At 39.1% G+C, this 20,213-nt stretch overlaps 1 protein-coding gene across 7 annotated transcripts in view; it reads left to right on the forward strand.

Moving 5' to 3' along the window:
- The window catches only part of PDE1C (phosphodiesterase 1C), a 207,921-nt gene that overhangs the window by 180,469 nt on the left and 7,239 nt on the right, over window positions 1–20,213 (forward strand). The window contains exon 19 of one of the 7 annotated variants that reach the window (XM_033512003.1): window positions 9,030–16,526. The exons of the other annotated variants lie outside the window; for them this stretch is intronic. Within the exon in view, the coding sequence (XP_033367894.1) occupies window positions 9,030–9,043 (14 nt within the window). The 3' untranslated portion in view covers window positions 9,044–16,526. Of the gene's footprint in view, window positions 1–9,029; window positions 16,527–20,213 lie in introns of those variants that run through there. 7 annotated transcript variants of the gene reach the window in all.

A 20,213-nucleotide genomic window follows, 5' to 3' on the forward strand; every position in this document is an offset into this window, starting at 1 on the left:
ACCTTTTTTGTATGTTTGTCCTAGGAGTGTATTACTCTAGTGGTAACATGCATGTTTTAGCACGAAAATATACAAGATATTTGCATCTTCGACAGGTAGTACATGAAATGAAAGCCCAATATGCTCTGGCTATGTGATGAGCAGGTCTGCCACCTCATGGTCAAATCGAAACCTGTGTTTTGACAGGTCTCTTTCAGTACTACATTCTTCTATACAGTGCAACACAACAGAATAGAATATAGTCACTATAATATAATGTAATATGGTACTACATGCAACCTTTTAAATATTCTGACTATATTACATAGATGGAGGTTTTAGCTTTCTTTATTTTGATTTTTTTAAAGATAAAATGTTGCTTATCAGTAGTTAAAAGCTCTTCCTTTGAGTTCTTTACATTGCCCATGCCAACATGTAAAGCTGCCTAATTTTTCTTGATAATGATTTCTTGATCAGGAAGTGGATTTGGTTTTGATTAAGTTAAAGCCTTCATTTCTTTCTGTCACAGCTGTCCCAAATATCAAGTGGCAGAGTAGCTGGCACAGAATGTTATCTGACAATTCCTTTGGTATAGGAACATGGTGGTGAGAAGATGCCATGATGAGGGCTCCACAATTATTCTGAGAGAGTTGAATTAACAGCATTCTTCCCAGCTTCATTTGCCATAACTTCTCAACCATTTAATATTGCCTGTCCTTGCAGCTTTCTGCAAGATACAATCTTTGTGTTGATCTAGCCAAGACCACTACATAGCAATGACCACTAAGCAGACTTCTGATGAAATTCTGCTTATGTAATATTCATGATTCTGATGTTGTTTTAAAACAGGTTGCTCAAATATAAAATTAAAAGCTTTTTTCTATGTCTCCTTGAGAGACGTAAAAAGGTAAATTACAGGCCATATAAATAATACCATTTCTAATGCTGTTTCACAAGATAGGCTGATCTCTCCATTATTGTCAGAAGCAAAAAATCCATTTCAGTTTGTAAGGCAAACACATAATATTTCTCCTTGCTGCTTGATAGTGTTCTTCACATTATGTGTCATAATTCAACAGCACAGGCAAATTGGAATCTAACCATAGTCTTAGTCTACTTATTAAAGATAGTTCCCTTCCTTTTCTCACTTCTTTTTTATGGCCTGTTACTTGAATTACATTAACAGCTATGGCCTCAAGTTACAAATCAGGAAGCCTTATTAGCTTCTGGAAAAACTTGCTTGAAACACAAAGGCACTTTGCCTTCCAAAAAGACATATTTCACTGTAGTTTATCTCTGCTGAGCAATTGTTCCATCGTATTGCAGTATAGGATAACTGGAAGGTGGAATAGCTTCTGTGCTTTTTAAAATCCTTTTTGTTCTCTTTTGAAAGAAACAGTTTGCCTAATTTAGCAAGTGCCACCTGAAGCAAGCTGGGATTTGCATAGAAGAATGCATTCTGAAGAAGGTTTTATGCAGTTTTAATAGCAGATGAACGTGATCTTTGAAGCTAACTGCAAACCACATTGTTAGTATCTAGGCAGGGCAAACAGTACATCACCATGGTATGCATGCTTCGTGAGAATATAGGGAATATGCAGAAAAGTATCTTTTATAATTATGCAGATGATTTTGCAACGTGTCAGTGTGTGTGTGTAAGTCTTAGGGAAAGCACCTGGTTTTCCTTTGAGACTTTCATGTGTCTCTTTTTGAGCCTGCTCTTTATTATTCATAGGAGCCTAAATAAATGGTCTTTAGGATGTTGGATTGATTTTTTTTTATTCTACTTTACATGAAGTCACAGATATATGTGACAAGCTGAAAACTGGGAATTCCATTTGTCTTGATTTAAGTAAATATTTGGAATATTCAGGTGCATGGTGAAAAAAAACTCATTACTGGAGGCAACTTAACTAGGATTTTTTGAGCGGTTACCTTTATGTGAAACACTTTTCTGTGTTATGTCTGGTCCTTTACATATAGTTCTGCTCAGAGATGGCATACAGTTGCATTGTTCCTCAGGGATAACATTCATGGTCCTAGAGACGTGGATGAATGTTTCACTTACATAGTGCATTACAGAAATTCTTCCTTGATTTTGCACCATCAATTAATTTCTTGCACAGTCAGGGAATACAGTTGGGATAATGATTCTATTATAATACTTATCCCATTTAGAAAAATTTGCCTGTGTGATGATGTATAGAAATTTTCCACTTCAGCAGGAGGAAAGTCCTTCTTGCGCCCAGCTGCAAGAATTATGTTTGGTACAGGGACAATCAGGCTCCTTTTTCTGGATGCAACACTTAGTCCTGAAAGAGAAACAAGATCATGTCTTTCATGAGGAGAAGGAAGAATATGAAATGACTCCTCAAAAGAGACATTGCTGACATTTAGATTGTGTCTTCAACAAGTCACAGAACAACTAGCTTCCAATTTGAGCATACCAGCTACAGGAACCAGATAGAACTCCTATGAGGTGTGGCATCCCACCCCAAAAGAGAAAGCAACATGCAGGTACCCAGATACTCGTGACTGAAAAGTGTAATCTTTATTATTTATAATCATTCATTGATCCATCACTAGGAAATTAATTCTTTTCTCTCCTTCTAAACCACTTCTTTCCTTAACTTCAAATCCTGGCACTTCCAGACAATAACAAATGTAGAAGAAAATCAACAAGTGTTATTAGTTGAAAAATGGGGGTTTTTTTGAGTCAGGCTAAAGTGTTTAGGAGCTTAAGTCTAATTCAAAACAAGTGATTGTCAAAAACTGAAGACATATTGAAAAAATCCAAATGAGAATTTTTGCTTTGAAATTGTGTTTCCCATTTTTATCCAGCATTAAGTAAATAGTAAACATAAAAGTTTTTTTTAGTTAGATGAAAAGCTCAGCTTGATCTTTTGTTTTCTCTCTATCCACCCCACTTCCCCCCCAAAAACCCCAGACTCCAACAGACATTTATTTTGCCATGTGAGAAACGCACCAATTCCTTGTGTCTGACCCAGAGCTATGCATTATCCTAATTTTTTGTATTAGTCACTCAGCCAAAGAAGCCCAGTGCTTATTACAAAATTTGAATTCACCTATTTGGCAGAAAACTTTGTTGGCTTTGATTATCCTCCTTCCTGTGGAAGATTGTTTGACTTGCATGGTAAGGTTTTGACAGTGGGAAGGGCTGGAGGAGTGGCTTCTCTGAGAACCAGCGGAAGCTTCTCCCATGTCTGACAGAGCCACTCCCAGCCAGCTCCAAGATGGACCCACCCACCAAGGCCAAGCCCATCAGCAGTGCCTGGGAAGTCCTCCCCATGAGGAGGAAGGAGTGGCAGAGACAGTGTTTGAGAAAGTGTCCCTAAACCCCATTCTCTGTCCCCATGTGCCATGTGGAGGAATAGGGAGAGAATCAGGAATAAAGTTAAACCCAGGAAGGAGGGAGGGGTAGGAGAAAGATTTGTTTTAAGATTTGGTTTTACTTCACATTAGCCTACTCTGTTTTCATTAATAAATTAAATATATTTTACCAAGTCAAGTATGTTTTATTTGAGACAGTAATTGGTGAATGATCTCTCCCTGCCCTTATCTCAAAACATGATCCTTCCCTTATATATTCTCTACCCATGTCCAGCTTAGGAGAGGAGTGGTAGAGTTGCACCTGGTGTCTAGCCAAGGTCAACCCACTGCACAACTCATCCCTCTTGCTCCTAGAAGAGGACTGGGGTTTTTGTTTCCATCCACAATGGAACATCTCTTTATGAAAACAACGATATAGCTTTTACCCAAACATATGCAGATGTTTGGATTATGTTTGATTATCAAATATAGAATAAGATTTTGCACCTAATCTTCTAGGTGGCTTTATATAGTAAGTATCTAATTTCTTTCCTACATGCTTTATTCAGGAAACTCAGTCATTACTTGATGTAACCAAACCTTTGACAGTGTATTCATTATATTTTTATCTGCTTTTATATATTTTCATATGGTGGTAGGCAAATATTAAACCAAAACTAATCTCTTTCATCACTGATGTTATCCTAGGTCAAGTGGAATGCAAGCTGTCAAGCAAACATAAAACTCAACATCAGTGTGAAAGGGACTAGAAATTGTTTGATTTCATGAATGAATGATTTAGGCACAATTATGTGCAAAAGCTCCAAACCAGGATACTTTCTATGCTAATGCTATTTCTTCTCATAGAAAAATTAATGTTATGCACTTGAGTCATGTGCTAAATTGGAGTGATGTTATTTAAATTCACTTTCTGAACAAGTATTTAAAACTTTTTCCCAAGAGCATTCATTCCTGTTTTCCCTTGCTTTAAAGAGAATGCAAGCACCTTCAAATAGCATTTTGTTTTCTTTGAAAAAAATAATCACTCCAAAATTTCTCATCCATTAGACATACTGATAACAGAAATGAATTAACTTATGATGCATATTTCTTCATTATTTCATTGATCTTCCATGCTTTGCTTCTTAACCAACATACATCTCAAGTGCAATGGAAGAAAGAAAATACCATAACTATACAGAACTTATTTCTTCATGGTCTTAATTATATTTGAAAAGGTTTCAAGTGGGTTTAATAGGAGACAGGGCCATCCAATGCTGAGTGGAAATACCTTCAATGGTGTTTTTCAGATGGAAAAGCTGCAGATTATGACTAATGCTATCACTTTAGCATTCAGGGAGAAAAGAAATACCCAGGTTTGGGGGAAAAAGCTTACGAAGAAAAATGGTCATTCCTTTACATCCTGCAGGATGCTGAGTGAGTCCACAAAGGAACTAAAAAGGAATTTAAAGTGGCAGATTTGGTGATTTGTCTCAGCAACTGCAAATACTTCTGTAATTTGTAGTCTTTGGGAAAGACTGGGTTATTGATTGTGTGAGATGCAGTTACTCTGACTACTATTTCACCTCATTGTGCACTGCATCAGTAGTAATTGTTTTATGATATCAAAGGCCGTACAAGAATCTGCAACTTCTTTGTCATTTCACTTGGTGGCTGGATGTAGCTGGGTTCTGGTGGGGGAGCAGAGCTTGCAATAAATAATCTCATTTTTAAAAACCGATGCTTTTAATTAGTAGGGGTAGAAGCTACTTTCAAACAGCATGTCAGCTTTGCTGTGAACACTTTAACAACCTTACTAGGCTAGACCAAAAGTCCTTTTAGCTGTCCATCACCTGCATGACAACATTTCACAGCAGAAATCTTAATGAATAAAACCCAAAATCAGAGCAATGGGCATACCCCACTACCATTTTCTGTGTTCTAGAGGGCCAAGGCAGAGGTCAAATCTCTGACTTGGATACACTCTGATGGATTTTTCTTCCATTATTTTGTGTAATTATCTTTGGATCTCTGATACTTTTGTGCACTGGGAACTGTGGCAACATAATTCAAAATTTACTTAGGCATTATGTGATAAATCATATCTTTTTATTCTTCTCAAATTTACTGTTTGACAAGTTTGTTTGGTAAATTTCTTCTTGGGTTATGAGAAACAGTAATTGTTCCCTTTCACATTCTTGGTGCCACTAATAATTTCATTTACTTTTTATTAGACTCTCTATGGAGCTCTCTTTCTAGGCTAAAGAGTCATAGCACATGAACTTTGTGTATTGAACTTTCCTTCAACCTTTTTCTGCAACCCTTTTGCTATCTGCTATGTTAGGATGTAACACTGACAGTCTGTGTTATACATGTTTATTGCAATGTGACAAGAGAATCTGAGTTTAATAAAAGTGAGATAACCTCTCATTTTTCCCCCTATATTTTCAATAGTATAGTGATGGATAATTGTGCTGTCATCTTGTGCCTCCTTCAGAATTAATATGTTTATAATGCTTCAGAAATTTGAGCAGAGAAATCAGGGACCATGCAAGAACCTCACAAACACTTTCATTCAAAGGGATTCAAGCAGGCTAAATAGTTTGTGAAAAAAATGTCAAAATCCCTGACCAAAGAATCCTTAATCCACATTGTCCTGGAGTTTGCATTCAGCATTTGTTTTATAAGGAGAGAAAAGAGGTTTTTCTTTTAATGCTATTTGAAAACCATAGGGCTTGGCCTTGGTCTTGTTCTGATAGCCTGACATAGCACTGGATGCCATTGGGAGGTGTCTTTCTTGGTTTAAAAGACAGGTGCCTGCCAAGGAAGACAGAAACCTTCCTGGGATGGAAACTATAACTCCTTCCCTCCAAATTATTATAACTTTGGCATTATGCTGCTTTCAGGCAAAGATATGGAAAAAGGAATAACAGCTCTTTACCAGAATATATATGTATAACAAGGCAGACAAACAGCCACAAGGGCAGCAGCAGGAGCAGCAGCACAAGCCCAGTGACGCCTTCTCTGGGCCGCAGGCACTTTCCCCTCCGGTGCAGTTCCGGGCACAGCCGGCAGGGGGCGCTGGTGGCTCCCGGCCAGGCAGGGCGGGTGCGATGATTCCCCCGCGCCGGCAGGGGGCGCTGTGGCGCGGGCCCAGCCGCCTCTCCCCACACGGGCAATGGAGGCTCCGGTGGATAGAGGGAGGGAAAAGGGGCTCCCCTTGCGAAATTTACGGGGAGCAGCTGGTCACAGTGCCCCTCTGGGTGGTGAGCTGGTCCATAGCAGGAACCTTGGAGCAGCAGGCTTAACAGCCGAGACAGCAGAGACATCCCCAAAGGTGGCAAACAAAGTGTAGCAAAAACCCGAAAGCCATGGCAGGAGCCCCAGGAATCCAGGTGGATGAGTGGTGTTGAGTTAAAGTGTAGCAAAAAACCCCCAAATTAATGACAGAAAACAGCAGGGGCAGGGTGAGCCTGGGACTAGAGAGAAGGTGGAGTAGAGTGTTGTTTCAGATTTTCTCCTGGCTTTCATCTCCTGTGTGATGTCCTGGGGATGTCTGCAGCAGCCAGACTCCCGCAAGCAGCTGGGAGATGCTCCCTCCAGAGAGGGAAAAGGGGTTAGGGTCCCGAGTTTCCTGTGAGGCACCAAGTACATGGTGAGGGTCCCCCCCAGTGAGATTGTGTGTTGAAAAGTCCCAGTTCAATGACCACTCTTGCTAGCAGAGACTCACCCATGGTAAGGAGAAGCAGTGAAGGACAAAACTCGGCAGTGGCAGCAAATCCTTTGGGCAACAGCAGTACAGCACCAAAACCACAGCTGTCTGCCCTCTGATCCCCCAGAGAGAAAGAGGCCTGAGTCCAGCCCCTAACCCTCAGCTAAAGCTTGTGGTATTTCTATGCTTCCCAGGAGTGCTGAGCTTCCCCCTAGCCACCATGCTCACTAAAACTGAATTTTCCCTTGCTTCATTAGCAGGGATGGGAGGGGTTAAAGTTCCTGTAAGTGTGGATGGCATAGAAGAGCAGCATGTGTTAGGTGGTATTCTGAATTCTGTTTCAGATCCCTGCTGTTATTCAGCAAATCCTTTAAGAAGTTCAGAAGTACTTACTGCTCAAGTAAGTTATTTAGTCCACCTGCCTCAAATAATTACCCTTCCTTCTTGGTCAGTCTTTTCTCTTAAAAATGTGGCTAAGTGTAAGTGTCACGGGATTATTATGATCCTGTTAATGATAGTGAATCAGACTGAATATTTTAGTTGGGAAACATCACAGAAATATAGTGTTGTTATGGCTGTTAGTGTTGCCTATTGTAGATTATGCTGGAAATATGACAATTCAGTCTAAATAAATCCAATAAAAGCCTTACTCTTTAAAATGGTGTTTTCAAATTGCATCAGTGAGCAAGGTTTTATAGTAGCGGTTTACAGGGGACTATCCTGAAAGGAAAGGTTCCCCTGCTATCTTTGTGGTAGAAGATACCAACTCACTAGATCTGTGCAGCCACTGTATATATTCATCACAGACAATGCAATCCAGCAGCAAAGATCTTTGTTCTGGCAGGCATTTTTCTCCTTTGCCCAAATGCCATTTAAAAAAATAGAAAATAAGAAAGTCAATACGTTATTGAACGCGAAATAAATTGGTTTCCTGAAAGGGACCAAAATATATTTTGATGCAATAATATCTTCCAAGGCATGCCCAGCCCTACAGGTAAATTCATCTCTCCTTGGGCTGAATCTCCTTGGTTGAGACACTCTTTGAAATGCACTTTCAAACTCTGCTGATATAAGCATTGTCAGAATAACAGAAGCTAAACAGGGTGCCTGGTGCACTCAGTGAGCTGGTTAGAACAGCCAATATAGGGCACAACATTAATGTTCCTATCTGAAACTTTTCCAGAGGATTTCTAGAGATGGTTATGAGACAAATTGAATAGGCTGTCCTCTTCAATTAGAAACAGCCCATTTTCACTTGAAATAACACAAAGGTTTCCTTGTCTATACTTCTTTCTCAAGGAGATCTGTTTGTTGTGAAGATGCACATGTAGTATAGATACACAGAAAACAGTTGTGTTTGTACATTCAGGATAATATTAGTCAAATGTAGCCTAATTATGAGGCCAAGGGATTATAAATGTTTGACAGAGCCATCAAGCAGCTTTCAAAATGCACATATTTTGTTACATCTTTGTTGCTTCTCCATACTTAAAGCTGTGTTTTTCACTGAAAGCTCAATGGGAGAAAGGAACTTTTAAAATGTAATGTTCTTTTGTGTTTGGAGCTTTTCTTCATTTCAAATCACATGTACAATATCCTTGCCTTTATAAGCAAAAAGGTACTGAAAAAGCTGTTGATCAAAGATGATCAGAGAGCCCTACAGCAAAGAAACCTATTAAAATCTCTTGATCTGAGCATGCTGGACTCTGTTCTGTGATCTTTTTGATTCCTAAGTTTGAATTCTAGCTGGATTAGTCTGATCATAAAAGATTTCAATTTGTTTAGGACAGAATGGTATTTCCAGTTGTGCCCGTAAGAGGTATTGCCTTGGCGTGCCTCACCTTGTACCCTTTTCAAGAGTTAAGCAAAGCTTCAGTGCTTGCAGAGAATAAGGCTGTCTAAACTGATACCCTTATTTTACTTTCCCAGACTACCTACCCCTTGGACAAAGCGGAGAAAGGCAGTATTTGACACTTCTCTATTTTTTTTTATTATTTTTTTTTTCCAGATACAGAAGAGTAAAAATACCTTAAAAAAAGAGACTGCAAATCTCTTTCATCATTTTTTCTGACCTTCATTCCTGTTCTCCTACTCCTGCAAAGACCAGTTTCTGGGAAAGGCATTAAACGACTTTTGAAACACTTCTCTCACTGGCTACTTCACAGCTGATGACTCTGGGTTCAAGGGTGGGGGTCTTGTTTTTTTGGTTAATTTTGTTTGTTTGTTTGTTTGTTCTTGTATGTATGTTTTTTATTGTTGTTTTTTCTGGAAGTTCTTTTGTTAGAAGGTCAAAATGTGATTTCATGATATAAACAGTTCCATTTTTCTGGACAGGTTAAGCAAATTCTTCAGATGCCGGTTTTGCCCTTTGCTGTGCCTCAGCTTGTGAAACCAATACTAGGATGATACAAAAGAATATAAAAAAAACACAACTAAACCAAAAATTCCTTGATAATAATTCCCTTTTTCTTTTCACTGAAAGCCTTTTCCAATTGCTAGTAGACAGAATTTGATATCAGTTTTACCCTGTAGAAGATTTTATTAATAAGAACAGTGAATTTGTAGAGCCATTTGACCATTTCTTGGGATTTGATATCTTTCACAGGTAATACAATGATAAAAAAAATTCTTTCTAAACAGCAGTCAGAGTCCCTCAACCCTTGATTTTGTTCTTTTTGCAGTTAGGAAAGGAATAACCAATGAAAGCAATATTCTCTTGGGGAAAATTTTGTTGTCAGACTCTGAACATGTATTAATGTGTTGTGTGATGTGCCTGCATAACTTGATATTGCAGAAAATTATCTCTTTCCCACATTTTTTCATGGCCCACTAGTAATAGCTGTTTGTCCAACCTGAAGGTCTAGGAGAGGAGCATCAGGGAATCACATGGACCAATTCTTACTTTCATCTCATTTTGCTCTTTCATCATTGACTGAATGGACAGTCCAATGAAAAAGAAAAGCATTGTTATATAAGGATGGACAGAAAAAAAAATAAGAATGTATGAGGAACATCAAGCACATTTGTTTTTCTGGCTTGGGATCTTAATTGGAATTCATCTAATTACAAGCGATTTTACATGTTTATATGGAAGTCAAGACATGTACATACATATACATACAACTTTTTTTGCTGAACAGCTTGCTGTTCAGGATAAGATCTTGCTGTATTATTCATATATGTATTTTTAAAGGAATCAAACTCCTGTCATGAATCTTTTCTATGTCGAGAACATGCAAAACAGTGGCTTAGGAAGATAGTAAATCTTTAGTATTTCCTTTTCATGTTCAAAAGCCCAGAACTTTGCAACCAGAATTTGAGTCTCTGTTTCTTCTTAAGCACTACATATCTAGGGAGGAGCATCCTGTGACACTATCTAAAATTACAGCAGTAAGGTCAGATTAAATCCATTTTAAAAGTGGCCACATTTTTGCTTAAGAGTGTTTAGTATCTGGGATTTTCATTATTGAGACTAGAGATATTTAAAGGGTTATTTTTTGTACTCCAGGTCGAATTTTTTCAAAGCCAGAAATTTAAATTATGTTCATGTTGTGAAAACATTGCACTTCAATCATGTGTTTTCAGAAAGAAGTACAAAAATAATTATTGAAGTTTTTAGAACTCTCAATTGGCTTCACTGAACCAGCTCATTTAAATGAAATATAAGGGGACATAGTGTTCCCATTTGTGAGTTTGTGGTTCAATAGTAGTTCTGGTGTAAATTTCTGAGGAAAGTGAAGAGCTGGGAGGACAGTGGCTCCACCATCAACTCTGAGTGCATTCCATGTTGGGACAGGCTGTGTCACCTCTTACCGGTTTTTGATTCCTCTTTCCCCTCCTCCATAAGCATTCAGCCCCAATGAGAATAGCAGAATATGAATTCAGCCCTGAGCAGGTTCTTTGAAGGTGCACTGATGAAATAATAATGCTGAACTAAATACTACAGTGGTGGTAGTCTGTGCTTTGTTCTTCATGGAATCAGGGAAAATACACTCTTACCAGTGTTTGGTCAGAGGTGCAGAGTGATTTAGTCTGATTTTTTGTTACTCTTACCTTTTACAGCGGCTGAAGATGCCTTAGATTATGCACACTAGAAAAATAACATTTTTTGAAAAAAACTATCCCTCCCTCCCTCCCTCCCTCCCCCCCCCAGGCACAAAGGTGTGAAATCAGGCTGGGAAACAGTTTTCCTCGATTGTTAGAGTCATTCACCATTAGCAGGAGCTAATAAAAGAAGTGGTAGATTTGATGTCTTTTGGGGGCTGCAAATCAGTCTTGCCATTCTAGAAGAGATGATACAGGGAGAGTTACTGATCACAGCATACCAGCGTACAGCAGAATGCTTTTTAATACACAGTCAGAGATAGACCTTACAGTCTCCTCCTTCTATTTGTGTAAGCTACAGTGGATCATTAGTAATTTTTAGATTGTTTTTGTTGTAATTTTAAAAAAGTGAAATCTATTAGCTGCGAAAATACATAAAGTGAAAGTGAAATCTAGAAATCAAAACCCTACAAAGAGACTGGACCAGGTGAAAGCATCTATTATGGGGTTGCCTCCTTACTTTTCCCCCTTATGTTCCTGAAACACTCTGCAGCCTTGTGCTGGTGCATCATGGGCCAAAGTATGGTATGTTTAGACACCTCCCAGTTAAACTAGAGATCAGCCACTGTGCAAATGTGTAAAATATAATAAAAAAAAATGATCAAAAAATACATAGCTGCTTTCTCTTATTTTATTCCACAAAGGAATCTATCAGAAACTGGGAAAAGATTAGGTGTTCATCAGCTAATGGCCTATGTTTATAGTGTGAGAAAGGATTTCTGGTTTTACATCTTTACCTAACTTTCCCCAGGTGTATAGAAATTATGTTTTCAGATGCCTTTCTTTTCCATCCTCAGTAAAACTACACAAGGAATGAATAGGCCAGAGATTCTGCAAGTATTGGGTCCATACCATTTGCCTCGTGCTGAAATTTTACAGCATTATGTGGGAGTGCCCATTTGTAGGCACAAAGGAGTCTCCTGATGCCAGAGTGCTTTTTGCAGAAGCCAGCACAGGTTAGGAAGCTGTGTGATAAAGATGACATTCTTTCACATCTGCACAGAGACTGCTGGTGCTCTCAGAAAGTTCTGCCTAGCTGAAAGAGCATCACATGTCTTCTGCTTCCCAGAAACTGATGTATAGTTTGAGAGGAAGAATCCAGGCACTTTCCCCTCCTAAAACAGAGAGGATGCCATTGCAAGTATCAGTGGTTTGTTCTTTATCTGGGACTTCCATTATCAGGGAACTAGCAGACCTTGGAGTCATGGTCACATAGTGCTTGAATTCCTGGGCACACTGTAGAAAAAAAAGTGTCATTATGTTTTCAGAGAATCATAGTATTAAAATAGTTTGGGTTGAAAGAGACATAGAGGATATGTAAAAGCCATCTATTCCAAACCTTTCTGCAATGTGCATCTTCCACTAAATCAGGTTGCTCAGAGCCTCATCCAACCTGATCTTTAATGCTTCCAGGGATGGGGCGTCTACTGCCCCTCTGGGCAACCTGCTCTAGTGTCTCACCAGGGTCCTAGTGTTTCATTGCATCCTGCTAATTATTTAAATGGCTCAAAGAGCAACAGATTAGGGATGCCACTAATATTTTCCAAGTTTGAAAAAAAATATAGATAAGGGAAGCCAACCGTTTTATTTTTTCCTGGTAATAAAATAGGCAGTAAATAAAAAAAAAAAATTGCAATTTTAGAGAGATTTAAAACATTTCAGATTTGACAATCTAAGCAGACTGAACCTAGCTACAGCCTTTTGTATAGCTCAGGCTGGAGTAACATTCCTATTTATACAGTAGGATATTTAGCATCAGAATGAATCTGACGTTTGGGCACCTGATTCCTGATGGGTGAATTAAGGAGGCAAATACCTTTTTCTAGGTGTTTCTTCTTTCAAGCATAAATTTTGTGGTTGGACACAAAAGCTTTCCAAAATGTAATTGGTTATGCTAGAGAGGAAAGGTGTATGCTGGTGTTTTGCAAACTATTCTTTGGGTATAAAAATGTTTGCATGTGTACTTATAAAGTCTTATAAGCTCAGTCTGGAAGCAAATATATTTCAAATTATATGGCTGATAGTGCTATGCTGCTTTGTAATCAGAAAGTCCATAAGCTCACCTAGCTAAAGGTAAATGCTACCTGAATTTGCTTTTAATCCTTGAAATTTCTACAATGGCTCCCAAATCTGTCTTTCAGTTGAAAAGCAAAATAGCCTATTCAAATTAGTAAAGGTGGAACCTGAGAAGTATAGTACTTATTTTCCTTTAAATAGAATAAAACAGTTTATTTCCAGGAGCTTGTGAGATGGTCTTAAATATTTATTTTCTCCTTTTCCTTCACATTTCATTTTGAAATAATGAAATTCCTCATCCTTTGATGATCTATACCACAGATTAGCCATTTATACTCAGAAAATGAGAGCATTATCAAGTCCTTTTCTTTTACACTATTTAAACCCATCGTCTCACTTAATAATTAAAAAGAGAATGATACTTTGCTTTCATATGTTGATCCAGTGGTGATCTCAGAGCTTTACTGGCATGGTGTCTGAACATCATCACTCGGAAGCAGAAACATGCTGGCTCAGGAAGAGAAGGAGCCCAATGGCACTGACTACAGGAAAATTACTCCAGGGACCTGACATCAGTGTTGGCCAGATAGAAAGGAGGAAAAAACTTTGTGCTTTAACTTTTCATAATTCATCTCCCTCTGAAGTGAGTACAAAGGATTTTCCCACTTGTGTTACCCACAACATGAGCAGGTCTTCTCAGTCTCAGAGAAGTGTCAGTTGTGCATCCAAGTATGGGGCTTCTCCTGTTCCCATGGGTAGACAAGTTTTGTGATCCCAGATACCCCTTTTCATGTCTGACTACTGTGTAAAAAGCAAGATGAACACAGAAGCAGCACAGGTGACTGCTGCCAATGCCATTATTTTCTGTTAAAATTAAACACTCTCTGTGCATTTCCACTCAAAGAGACTGCTTTCCTGACACTGAAACATCTCTTTTGATCCCTAGTAAGCACAGAGGATTCTGTACCCAAGCAGGACCAGGATGCAGGCCTGTTTTGAGGCATCAGCTCACCCTGCTCTGTGGACTTAACCACTGGGTAGAATAAAACAGAACTATTTCCCTGCAAGCTGGCAGAGGACCTGAAACTCAGTTTTAGCAAATTTATTTACCCTTATACTTAAGCGCAAGACAACACACACTCACAAGTTTCATAGTACACTCTTGACATTTTGTATTATTTTGGTCTCTTACAAGCACATATGTATTATAACACCCTGAGTTTAGATGCTATAGTAGCAGAAAGAATATACATAATTCCATTGTCTTTGCTGGTGGTTGTAGGAGTGCACCTATCAGACTAAATTACTAATGGCCATTGGGGTTTCTAGTGATAAAATCTAGCAGAATGTCATGGGGTAGCTTTAAAACCACGACACAGTAGAATAACAGAGTGAGCATTTCGCTTTTCTTTTTGCTTGGGTGATATTTTGGTACACTTTTATATGCAATTTCAAAAAATCCTTACTGTTGTTCTTGTAGTGCTCTTGTTAGGTTTTTACCAGGTCTTATGGTTTTCTACAGGCCCAGATTCTCACACTAATATTTCACTACCCTTTTCTTCTCCTTATTGTTACTTGAGAGACAAAAGTCTTTGCATTTGCAAATAAACTTGGTGCAAAATAATACTTAGGACCTGATCATCCTTTTAGTTGCACTGAAATCAAATGAGATTGCATGCAAAGTTCTGCTCATCCCAGGCAGCATCTGGGGACAAAGACTAAACAAAAACATGTACAGCTCACCACACACAGGCAGTGCATCAGCATGGGGCCACCTTCTTTTGTTGTGGTAGGAGCTGATTACACCACCATGACTTTTAGAAGTGAGAGACTATGTCTCTTTTTTTTTTGACTTCAAAGTCTTGCCCTAGTGCGTTGTCTACCTTCAGCAGGTAGGAGTGGTGGGTTGTATATGACAGTAGATTTCACTGCTCTGTTAACCCTACAGTGACAGGTTTTAAATAAAGTTAGGAAATATTAAACCTCTGGGTAGGAGCAATAAGGGGAAATTAACCAAATTCAAGGATCTTAGTCTTATAAAATAACTTTTTCTCAGGTGGCATTTTGCAGTGAATTCCATGTATGAGATTGATAATAAACTTTAGAGTATGTTTATATAAGCAGAACTGATAATAGAGATGTCTTGAGCTGAATTAAGATAAACAAAAGACTGCTGTGCTCTAACATTTTTCAAGAAAGAATGTTTTATATTCAGGAAATAGAAAGCAAGTTAAATTGCAGGCTGAAAACAAAACTTGGCACAAGTTTGCTCATGGGACTGAGTGGGTAGAGTAATGGAAAAACCTATTTGGCTTGTTAAAACTCGTAAGGAAAAAAATGGAAAATCAAAATAAATGACACCAAGTAATAGCAAGTATTCTCATTTGTTCGGAAACTAATTTTTAACAATATGTATTTATTGTTAGTTTTTTGATTTGAAAGAAGAGGCTTGTGGTCTAAAACATTTTTCAACATTTCCACTTTTTCTCTGAGTTTTTGTATGCTATCCAATTAACCAACTATAAACAATGAGATCTCCCCTGCATTTGAATTCAAGTTGTAGAAGGATTAATTTTTTTCTTTTTTCTTTTTTCATGCTTTTTACATCTGATGCAGGTATGGTGCTTGCTGTTTAGTTTTCAGCATCTGGCTCTCCAGAGAGTCCTAGTAATAATAAAGCTTTTTTTTAAGCATAGTGGGAATGTTGCTTGGACAGCTGTTATTTGTCACCATTCACCCCCTGGGAGAAGTCAGTGTTATTACCAATGTAATTTCTAAAGATAGGGAAACTGAGGTAGAGAATTCAACCAGCTTATTTAAGGACCCAAAGGTAAATCTCACCTTTCTACTTTTCTCTTGACTGATGACAATCTGTGAGAGTATCCAAACCAAGAACAGCACACCACAGCTCAGCAGACCTTAGCTCAGCAACTTTAGACAAATTATCAGTACTGTAACTTGTTGGTTTATCCAAAGTTCATTTATTGGGAACTTTGTCTATCCTCACTGGTGCCAGTTTCTGTCAGGAAACACTGTTTGAATATTTAACCTTGGGACTGTTGAGTCAGGCTGGTCTCAACATTCAATACCAAAATCAGCCTGATCCCCTTCTCCATCCACCACTGATAACTTTTGCAAACAGGGTAAAGGTAAAGCTGCCCACTTAGGCAGAGCATATTTCTAAAGAGGCTACTGCTTTGGATCAATCAGAGTTTTCTTGCAGCTGGCATTTAGAGGTCTTGCTCTTTGGAGAGGTCTTGCTCTTTGAAGAAAAATGTTTTAAGGAAAGATTGAGGAATTAAACTTTCATGTCTCACTACTCCTATAATTCTCATGAAATGTAAACAGGTCTAATATTAAAACTAACTCATTTTTATACCTGTTAGCATGTTTGCATTGGTCTTTTGTTTATTTTTAATAAGCAATGCTTACACAAGGCTTTTCATCCATTTCTCCAACTCTGTCCCACTTTCAACCCATTGATCCATTAATGAGAACCTGCAAAGAGCAAATTCCACATCCCTTGTCTGTGGTAGCTCTTCTGAGCTTGCAGACCACCATTATAATAAGCAGGCCAGGGGTATAAATGCAGAAGAGGAGGTTTTGGCGTAAAGCTGTAAGGCCCTAACTTGCTCAATGAGATTTTGAACAGGGTTTAGGGCTGTTCATGTACTCTGAGTTAGATGCACAGGAGAAATACCAACAAGATATTCTCAAGAGGTCAAAATAACAAAAGAAACTTTACTGGCAACTTCAGAAAATCAGAGAAATTTTGTGAAAGTTTTAGTGCAACATTCAATCAGCATAAAACATTTCTCAAAGCATTAACTTGGCCCTTAGAAAATTCTAAACCCATTCTATTTTAAGTTACCTGAAATTCCAAGAAGAGAGAATTAGAAGAAGAAAGAGAAAGTGACAAAATAGAAAAGGTATAGAGAAACACACAATTCTGAGTTCCAGTTGTGTTTAGATATAAATTCCAAGAGGTAGTAGGGTGAAGACGTGATTGCCTCATGTTTGGCCATTGGCCTTCCTGGGCCCATTCCCCCAGGTGGGACTTCTGGTCATTTGGCCACTCAGGACTTTGATTAGGAGCTTCAGAGGTGGGTGAGAAGCATTGTCTCCAGACAGTTCTGCCAGGCTGGGATACAGGCTCCAGAGGGTAGGGTGTACAGGGTAGTGCATTGCCTTTCCAGGGCAAGGCTTGACCTGCCCCTTTCCTCACATACATGCACCACAAAATGTCTTGAGACATCAGTCTTTCCAGTCTCTCACGGCTACCAAGTACAGTCCCTTCCTTCACTGTGACTTGCTAAATAACCTTGCTCAAATTCTTTTTGTGTGCCCAGTTTCTTCATTAGTTTGGGAATATTTAATCCCCTTTAAACATATCTCCCTACACAGGGATCTATTAACTGTTTTGATTAGAAAAATAGCAGTAGGGAGGATCCACCTTCAAAAGAGGGGAGTAATCAGCCTAATAGTTTTCCTTTTTTGTAAAAAGACACTGTGGATTTGTTGCCAGTCATGCCTTGCTTCCAATAGCAACACTCACTGTGAGAATATCATATTAAATTATAGGAAGGTGCCTTCAGTCTGGCACTTCCAGAAATTACTAGCCTGTGTTTTATCTCTTTGTTAGAGACCTACAACCTACAGTGTATGTTTTGACACCAATTGGATTAGGACAGAGTAGAGGTTTTTCTGACTTGGCTATTTTAACACAGGTAACTTATCCATGCCCTGTTACTGTGGCTTATACAGCCATCTGCTTGCTCTGGTATGGCTTGAAAATCATCCCTTTCTGTGCAGTTATTTACACTATGTGCTGGGGAGTAGATAATAGTACAATGTTTTCTATGCATATAGGCCAGTGCTGATGATATATTTTGTTTACAGCCATTACTGTGTTGTTTTTCTGTGCTCTCTATATATCTTGTTTTGGTTTTGCTGGAAGCAACCACAAACATGTAGTTAAGAAACAGTCTGCTGTTAACAGACACACACACACACACACACGATTTTCTAATTGAGTAAATTTTATTGTCTCACTGTTTTTTGTGCAAATTGCACTCAGCATTTTGAATTAAAAGGGCAAGCTTTTCATATTTTGTTTAATATCACTTTTAAAGGAGTGAGGGTGAGAAATAAAGGCATGTGTATATATGATCCCATCCATCTCTTTGCCAGCAGGTTGGTTGGTCTGCCTCACTGCTGTATTTTGAACCTGTACCTTTGTCAGCTTTAAGTGTGAGAGAGGAAGAATTCCCCAGGAGGTCACACAGCTGGTAAAGTTTTATGAAGTGAGGCAGCCACATATAGGAGAGAGCCTTGACAGTGTTTCTGCCTGGACTTGACCACTGGTGAAACCAGAGCCTACTGGCAACTCAACAGCTTATCACAGCACCATAGGGAGTCCAGAGGCCATGGGCTGCTGCCTCTTGGAATGACTCCTTTTTCTGAGCACAAAGAGGTTGAACTAAGCATTTTTCCAAGGATCTCCAAGGATCTCTAAGTGTGATGAGAAAGCACAGCAAGGGAATTGATGTACCCTGGTTATTACTACTTGCAATCACTGACTGACCATATTTTCATTTCTGCGGCTTGGAAACATTTGGAAGTTTACTTCTATCTAGGGACATGGAAGTGCACATAGGCCTCAGTGTCTGGGACCAACTTTACCCAAGACCCCCACCATCTTCTGCCAAGGGCTGATCCAGGGCTGATTCCAGTTCACCCTGGGACTTTCAGTCCCTGCCTGTGCCCTGGTGTGCTTATCTCTGTCCCTGTCTCCTGGGTGGGCCTGGGACCTGCACTGCAGAGAGCTGTAATCCAGCATGGAGCCCTCAGACCTGGATCTTAGCTTGTCATGCAGAATTCTAGATGGAACATGCTCTATTTCTATTTCTATTTCTATTTCTATTTCTATTTCTCCTTCTATTTCTTTTTGTTTCTGTTTCTATTTCTCCTTCTATTTATTTCTGTTTCTATTCCCTGCACACCATGACTAAGATGGTGAAAAGTAATTTCATTTGCCTGAAATGCCATGGGCTTTTCAGCACAAAAACTGCTTTCAAGAACACATAATATAAAGGCTACAGCTGGAATCAGGATTTTATTTTTTTGTCGATTTATTTTTATTTTTCTGAAACCATTTCACAGCCCTTGCTCTCAAGTATTAACACAATGCCCATGTGTAGCCAGGAGCTGGGTGATGCATCTCAGTTTAGTTTGAAAAAACATCCTTTGCAGTCTGCCAGTCTAACAGAGCTACAGAAGGCAGCAGAAGGAACACAGGCCAAGCAAACCCTGCTTCCTGGACAGAACTGGAGAGAATGAATAATTAGTTCCAGTAACAATCACATAAAAGAAGAAGACAAAAGAAGAATGGATGTGGGGCACAACAGGCTATCTTCATGGTGCATGAGCAGCAGGCAGCAACCTGGCCAAAAAGGGACTGGAGGAGCCTGACTAGTGGTCAGGTTTGATACTGCAGAGGAAGGCAAAAATCCCCCAGGGATGAGTGCAAATCTGCCCAGGGGACAGTTGCTTCTTGAACCCAGCATTAGAGGTTGACCATTCCCTGAATATGTGATAAAAATCCACTTCCACATTATCCCACAGGTTGGTCAGACCTCCCAGGAGATGTCCAAACCCTATTCTCCCTCAGTCTGGACCTGTCTCATGGGTCACAGGCCCTTGGTGGGAAAGAATTCTTCCCATGCCTGGCAGGACACCAGTGGATGCTGCAAAGCACTTGGAACTCTGGTAACATCTCTGCATCCCATTTCTTACAGCTTCTGCTCCTGGCTCCACAGGGGATGACAGAGGAGAGCTCTCTAATGTCATAGTGACTGACCAAGAAGTCTTTGAACTTTCCTTGAGGTGTCTCATTGAATGGAAGTGAATTTTATATAACCAAGGATTTTCTTAGGAGACTGAGTCTCTCCAAGTTTAAACCATATTTTGAATCACTCTAATGAAACACAGTCTTGGTTCTCCTGCTCCTCTGTCCTGCAGATCTTTCTGATAATTACAGCAGAAAACCTCTTTTTGTGACAAAGGCTGCAAA

This window comes from Parus major, chromosome 2 (assembly GCF_001522545.3).
Source record: "Parus major isolate Abel chromosome 2, Parus_major1.1, whole genome shotgun sequence".
Taxonomy (NCBI): Eukaryota; Metazoa; Chordata; class Aves; order Passeriformes; family Paridae; genus Parus; species Parus major.